Genomic DNA, 8,248 nt, shown 5'->3' on the forward strand with positions numbered 1-8,248 from the left:
AATAAAATGATATATTCTATCTAGCCCAGAGTTACTCAAAAGTCCGTAAACAGCTGATACGTGATAATGCGAATTCAATAGTATTATTCAAACAGGACGAAACAAATTTAAAACATGTATACAATGAACACTGTTCAGTTAATATGTCGTATACACAATTTAAACATTTCTGTGTTACATGTTGGGACCGTGAGAGATTTACATTTGTAATTATTTGTAAAGATAGCGATCGTGATAACGGACGTTATCGTTTTGGAATTGATACTTATGTAGTTATATAAAATGAAACAACTATTAAATATTATCATTTAAAACGTAGTCATGTGTTAGATGAGCTAGTTAAAGCTAAGAAAAGTAATAAACGTAAATATATCGCATTAAAAACCGGTTCGGATAATGTTCAACAATTAATGACACAGACATTAAAACCAACTATCGATCCTTTAACTAAAATATTAAATAAACCTCGATTATCATTGAACAAAGAAAATATTAATAATAAATCGAAAAACTCAATTTTGGACTACTATCAACAAGAAATTGAAAATTGGTTTCAGTCTACAGACTTAGATAAAATCTATGGTCCGAAAAAACTTCCAAATGGACATATAATCTTGGGTAAAAAAGAAGTAAAATTCTTAGAAAACACTATACTTATTGACGGTACTATTTACCCATCAACATCGGGTCTTAATCAGTTATTATTTTTAAAAAATCCACTTATTTTTACTGATAGCGATTTAGAGGTATATAAATCTATATTGACTCAAACATCGGTACATTTATCTACAGTTGGAAATAAAATAAAAAAGGGTGGCACTAAATATTCAACAATTATTAGTAAATTATTCCCCTCGGATGGCTATGAAATTACAGAAAAATAACTTAGAGTATTGGGACAATCCAAACGAGTTGGTTGATCGATTACGTCTACTTCTCACGATTTTTGACAAATTATATGCGGCCGGACTAATAAAGCGAGTTCCTGATGTCTAAACGGGAAAGAGCTAATGAACTTCACAAGCCAGCAAGGAAAAATTTCACTAGGCGTAGAGTTAACGTCTATGGGAAAAATGATTTATGGCAAGCCGACTTGGTTGAAATGATACCATATTCAAAAGTAAATGGTGGTTACAAATACATCCTGGTTGTGATTGACTGATTTACAAAATTTTCTTGGGTGATACCATTAAAGTCTAAGACAGGTAAAGAAGTCGCTAACGCAATTTCTACAATATTACTTGATCGCTCACCAAAACTTTTACAACTCGATAACGGAAAAGAATTTTATAACACCACCTTCGACGCTTTGATGACTAAGTATAACATACACAAATATTCAACTTTCAGTATTCTAAAAGCGAGTATAGCGGAAAGGCTTAATCGTACATTGAAAGGGAAAATGTATAAGGAGTTCACTGCGAGGGGGACGCACGAATGGGTTTCAATTTTACCAAAGTTACTTGACGAATACAATAATTCATACCATAAGACTATAGAAATGACACCAATACAAGCAGATTCCGACCCCGTTTCAGTGGTAATGAAACAACGTAAAATTAATAATGTAAAAATTAAGTTCAAAGTTGGTGATAATGTTTGTATAAGTACACAAAAAGCGTATTTACAAAAGGTTATTTACCAAACTGGTCTACGGAAATATTTGAGATTATCAAAATAAATAAAACATTACCCGTTACTTATCAATTACAAGATTATATGGGTAAACCTATAGCTGGTTGTTTTTACTCTGAAGAAATATACAAGACCAATTCCCCAAACAAATATTTAATTGAAAAAATTATACGTAAAAAACAGAATCAAATGTACGTCAAGTGGTTAGGATTTGATAATACGCATAATAGTTGGATAAATACATGTGATGTAAAAAAAATAGTGTCAGTCGTTTTATAACTATGAACGTGTTCGGTAGTTCTCAGGCGAGTGATACTAAAAGAAATATATCAGATATTCAGTCAAGTAACAAAACGATTTTAAAAGATGTGAAACTCCAACAGAAAGAAATCGATACTTTGAAAAATAATATAGTTAATCTAAGTGATAAGATACAAATTCTGGAAAATAATATACAATCAAGTAATAAGTCTTTATTAAATTGTGAAAATCGTATGTCGGAGCTATTTGATGACTGTGCTGAAACTAGTACAGCAATCGGTATCCAAGGGCTTGACGTGGTCCAATTAAAAGCTGAAATAAATCATATAACCAGAATATTTGATGAAAGTTCATTACCGAATCATGGAACTTATATTTCAGAATTAAATTCACGTTTGATAATCTTGGAAGGGGAAAATATTAAGAAAACGTAATTTGACATTTTAGTTAGATTCATATGGTATTCTTATCCAATTGTCATGCAGTTTTCTTTTAATGAAAGAGATATTCTCTAACGGAGCAGGTTTTAGGCATAAATAAAGTTCGATAATGTTAGTCAATAATTAGTTATTTATACCTATAAAATCCAAATACCACTGACTCACTGATCGCTGTATCTCAAAAACTACTCAACGTACGGACTTGAAATTTGGAATAGAGGTTCTTCTCATATTTTCACCGGGCAATAAGAAAGGATTTTCAAAAATGTTTTGTTTTAGTGGAGTAATTAACGATTATAATTATTCACTGCCAATACGTATTGTGCGGCACGGCAGCCCGCGGGTTTCCAGCTACCTGCAACCTATCCTTTTTGTCATCGTCGTGTAGATAAGAATAATGATTCCGAGAATAAAATTGTTCCGAGAAGTTTATTGATAAAAATAATCTCTTGCATCGCGCGTACACCAATACTCCTATTTATACTACTATATAAAATGAATTCGGTTTTTTTTTGTTCGGGATAAACTCCGAAACTACTGAACCGATTTGGTTGATTCTTTTTTTGTTGTGTTCGTAATTGTCAGGACAAGGTTCTTATGAAAGAACACGTTAGAAAAATCCACCAGAAAAGTAGAAAATAGAGATGTCAAAAATACAAGTGGAGCCATCTTTTCAGAAAAAAATAAACTAAATAATAAAAAATTTAGTTTATTGTTGCAGATTAAAATAATAATAGTGTACTATATATTGGTTGATATTGGTTAATCCGGCAGTTTTGTTGATTTGTATTATTATTTTTCGTTAATATATATATATGTTACGGGCAATGTGGAATACTGGGCAATGTACACATTGCCCGGTCAATGTGGTCCTGCCAAGGCAATGTGAGCCACAATGTTTTTTTTACCAACTAACATAAACGAATATTTTAAAACAATTATAATACTAATAATAATAATTGTTAAATAATATTGACGGAATTAAAACAATAATTAATTATAAATATTTTGATAAAATAACAAAAAAAAAATAATAATAAATATTATCATTTTATTTTTATTATAAATTATACATTCATTATTACCTATTTATTTTCACAAGATTTAGAAGCATGGAACTTGGAATTACATAGTTTGTCTGCTTTTCTACACTTGCATTTATTTGTTTTGCAACCCTGTGTACAAGTACACCTATCATATCCCTTTCCTCCCAAATTAGAAAAGGAGCGGGCTGCTTATCGCAATGAAATTGAATTTGCCGGTACGTCTTCAATTTGTACAAATTTCTTTTTACAAATCGTGAATCGGTTCCTGCTGTACAGTTGTTGCAGTTTTCCTTCAGTCGTACCGATTTCGTAGAAGTTAGCTTTCACTGAAATATAGATATTTTAAAATGTTAATAGTGAGATAATATATAGTTTAATATTATAATTACTTGACATAATCACTCCGAGAACACATCTGAGATCACTCTGTACTCTATCTACATCAGAAATTTTTACTCTAACTGACTCCCCAATATTTCCTTGGCAAAATTGTTTTTCGGACATTTCCGTCATTTTTTTGGCTTGAATTTTCAGATTATTTAATGACTCTTTCCTGTTTTGGTTAATTGACGTTTGTCTTGTTTTTGTTTGTTTTTCAATTATTTGATCTTCATCATCTTCTTCTTCTACTTCTACTTCATTATGTTTGTTGTCGTTAGAAAGGATCTGTATTGACTCTAAGGCAACCTGAAGTTCTTCGGTTTTTAATTTCGCAATCATGTTCACAGGAAGTAATGAAGACGTTAAACAAATTTTAGGGGCTGTTCCAAACATCGCTTCATATGGTGAATGTTTTGTACTATGGTGGTAAGCACGATTTTTCATTGACTGTATGAATTTTAAGCCATAACTCCATTTTTTTGTTTTATTATCTTGAATCCATGATGCAAGCATATTTTCGACATTTTGGTTTGCTCTTTCAACTGAACCTTGGTTTTGGGAGTGTCTTGGCTTACCGTGAACTATTTTTAAATCCTTCCACATGGTACAAAGTTCAGATATTATTTTATTTACAAATTCACGTCCACTGTCGCTTTTTAATATATCAGGTGCCCCAAAAAGGGTAAATATATCCAACAAAACATTAGCAACTGCTTCGGCACTTTTATGTCTTAGAGGCCTAAGTATGAAAAATTTTGTCAAATGATCTTGGTAAACACATATAAATTTATTATCTCCATCTGGTTGATCTTGCATATCAATAAGTTCTATTTGACATCTCGAATTCATTTCCGAAGAAATCATTGGTTTAACTACCAATTCTTTTTTCGCTGTATTTCCTTTTCTCTCACATGTCTCGCAAAAATTTAAATATGACGTTATTGTTTCCCTAGTTATATTTTAAAATTTTTTATTTATTTCGTATTCCATGTGATTTCTACCACCATGCCCAATAGCTAAATGTACTTCATGTACAATTTTAAGTAACTCTTCATTAAAAGCTTATCATTTTACACAATTACCTTGTGCAGTTATTGGAATAATTAATTTTTCTTCTCCTAGTACTGTCATTACGTCATATTTCTTCATTAATTTTGAATTTGTTTTCTTCTCTAGCTTCAATTGTTTTAAATAATTAGTTATTTTATAATATTTAGATTAACTAATAATAGTACTGTTTGTACTACTTTTTTCGTTTCGATAACTTTGTTCAAATGTTCGTAAAATTTGGATTCCATTTTTAAAACACGTACAACGTAATGAAGTATAGTGTCGTGTACAGTTCAAAAACTCGACTAGTCATTATAAAATATATCAGTTATTGTTCATAATAATATATCGTTGAATTATTTAACAAGACAGTTATTAATTTTATCATTCCGATATGGCCATATCCATATCGAAAATCTATGATTCTTAAATAGGCAGTACGATAGGGAACAAAAACAAGTTTATACACTGTGTTTCCAAAATTTTATAGTTGAAATTATTGTTTTAAAATATTCGGTATATGATAAGATTTAATAAAATTAATATTGATTGTTTAAAAAAATAAAAAATTCCTTATTATTATTATATTTATAAATTGGTAATAATAAAATTATAATTTATAATAAAAATAAAAATAATGTCAGTCAATATATTTTAACAATTATTATTATTATTATAATTGTTTTCAAATATTCGTTTATGTTAGTTAGTAAAAAAAACATTGTGGCTCACATTGTCCGGGCAGAACCATATTGACCGGACAATATGTACATTGCCCAGTATTCCACATTGTCCGTAACATATATATATATAGGTATATATAAATTAATGTTTGTGTGTAGATTAGACCTCTGGGAAGAAGATAGATTAATTTAAAAAGAGTTAAATTTGGTTTTTTTTTATTCATCGGATTTTAGTACGATTAGGTTAGGTTAGGATATTGTATTAATTGATTATATTAATCCACCGTAGGTGGAATTAAGTAAAAACGACAAACTTCGTATAACTTTGATACTTAAGAGTTAAATCATACATTTACGTACAAACAGCACTGGGTCCGCGATCTACCGCAGGTAGATTGCCTACCTGATAATCTACTGCTGTAAATCAGAATTCCAGGCAACAGAAAAGTTAAGATAAATTTTGAACACCATACACTGAATATTAAATAACGGATTGAACAAAGTTTGAGTCATATAGGGTTGGTACTTTTGACTGGCAACGTAGTGCACGGGATCAGCTATTTTTGATAAAAATATATTTATCATTAATACCGCTAGAAACATTTCAATACGTTTTCATTAACCATTTTGTATATTTACTTGCCAATCACATTAAACGATAAAATTTGAATAAAAAATTATACATATCATCCTCCGGAGGCAAAATAAACAACCAATCACGGGCGAAGCTGTGACGGGTCGGCTAGTATATATATATTTATAGTAATTTTTGTATACATTTAATAAACTGAAATTATGTCGTCAGCTATCGCAGACATGCAATGCGTTCTTGGTGCAAACAATAAATATTTTATTAAAGAATTATCTATAGTCGACACAGAAACATGGCGAGTCAGCATTGGATTTTTAAAAATTCTAAATCTAAGCAGGACAACAAATCTCGTAAAACTAATAAGTGGCTAGAACATAACTATCATACACTAACTATAGAATATGGTGATATCGAGTATGAAGAACTAAGTAGAATATTGAACTCTTTAAAGTACTCATGCATTTACGTCAAAGGGGATCAGAAAAAACAGTTTCTTACAGAATTTATACCTATCACGTCGTACTCATCAACATCAAAGACCTCGGATGTCCACGTTTGGACCAAATATGTGACGATTAAACTCTACCTTGTTGTATTTTTCTTATGGAATTTAATCCAAAACAATGTACATTCTATAAAGTATTTGCTATATATACAATATACATACCATTTATATATGATAACATTTACACGATTATCAATTTTATATTTATATTAATATCACCATCCATTGATCTGAAACAGAAAACAACCCTAACCTAACCTAACCTAATTATGCGTTCGAAATCGTGAAATAATGTATAATAAATCGTCTTGGATAACCGTGCCCTTTAATAATACGTCATTAAGACTAATGCCATTGTCTGTTTTGCAAGACGCGTCGAACACTACCCGCAACTTTGTAGACGTGCTACTGTCCTTTCTAACGGCGTGGTGGGGCAAGTAACACGTTTGATCATTCCTTTCGATTTTGCTCTCATCTACCCGCTCCATGTGGTTTAATGACTCATAATCCTTCATAAAGGAAAAATATTCTTCCTTTAATTTCTTATCCTTTTGGAACTTACGTTCTATTGCTAAGAAGCGACGTTTTGCGATCTCGTACGATCCTCCTAATTTTATTGAATCGACCCGAAATGGTAGGTGTACGACAAAACGTCCCTCGTCATTTCTAATAACGGTCTTATTAAAATATTCTTGACAAGCACGTTCCTCGATCGTATAAAGTGGTGCATCGCTTACGTCTTCAATCAGCCAAAATCGTTGTAGTGCGTTCTCTAGTGTGGGTTCACTATCGATCGCGCTAAAAAATGTGTTCGAAGTCGATGCCTTTGATAAACTATTTTCCGATATTGCTCCAGCGGCCACCCATCCAAATACTGTTTCTTGGAATAACGGCCCGGTTGCCGAAGGACGTATTTGTCCGTCGCATAAAAATTCATAAAAATGCGTTGCGCCTAATAATATTATGTCGATTTTTTGGGGCATATTAAAATGTGGATCAGCCAATTTAATGTTATCGGGAACATAACATGTTGCTTTTATATTTTTCGGAGGTAATTGACCCGTAATCCTTAGTACTACTATCATTGGTAGAAACACAGCGTAATCACTTACGTGGGATTTTATTTTTAACCATACTGACGACGACGCATGGTGTACTTTTTCACCGATACCACTAATTACGTGTTTAATTTTATCTCTTTTTAAACGTAGAGTCTGCACCATCTATTCTGTTATAAAATTCTTCTGAGACCCGGAGTCTAATAAAGCACGACATGTTTTCGTGTAGGGACTCACAGCTAGAGCTACTACTGTAGATAATAATACCTGTTCGCCCGACGCGAATGCGTGGGCGGTCACAGTGTTTAACGCAGGTGTTTCTCCTTCAGCTTTACTGTTTGTTTCCGATGTTTTCGTCGAAATTTGTTGATGTTTGTAATTGTTTATGTGTAACATTGTATTATGTGGCTTGGCACACTTTAGGCAATTTCACCCAAGACATTTCTTTTTGTCGTGACGCCGGAGGCAGATGTTGCACAAATTAAGGTCGTTTACCTTTTTAATTCGATCGATCGCTGATAGTGTGATAAACTTGGGACACTTGTTTATAGTGTGCGATAGTTGACATACGTAACATTTTATTTCCGAGGTGTTTAC

The 8,248-nt window shown here is 31.8% G+C and overlaps 1 protein-coding gene and 1 pseudogene across 1 annotated transcript; both read right to left on the minus strand.

Annotated features, from left to right (window-relative positions):
* Positions 1-3,839: 3,839 nt before the first annotated feature.
* LOC132950364 (KRAB-A domain-containing protein 2-like) lies at positions 3,840-4,366 on the minus strand (annotated as a pseudogene).
* Positions 4,367-6,856: 2,490 nt separating this feature from the next.
* On the minus strand, positions 6,857-7,816 carry LOC132950621 (uncharacterized). Its single transcript, XM_061022142.1, has one exon. The coding sequence runs from the start codon at positions 7,814-7,816 to the stop codon at positions 6,857-6,859; it is 960 nt and encodes a 319-aa protein (XP_060878125.1).
* Between the last annotated feature and the right edge of the window lie 432 nt (positions 7,817-8,248).

Source organism: Metopolophium dirhodum, chromosome 8 (genome assembly GCF_019925205.1).
Source record: "Metopolophium dirhodum isolate CAU chromosome 8, ASM1992520v1, whole genome shotgun sequence".
NCBI classification, from domain to species: Eukaryota; Metazoa; Arthropoda; class Insecta; order Hemiptera; family Aphididae; genus Metopolophium; species Metopolophium dirhodum.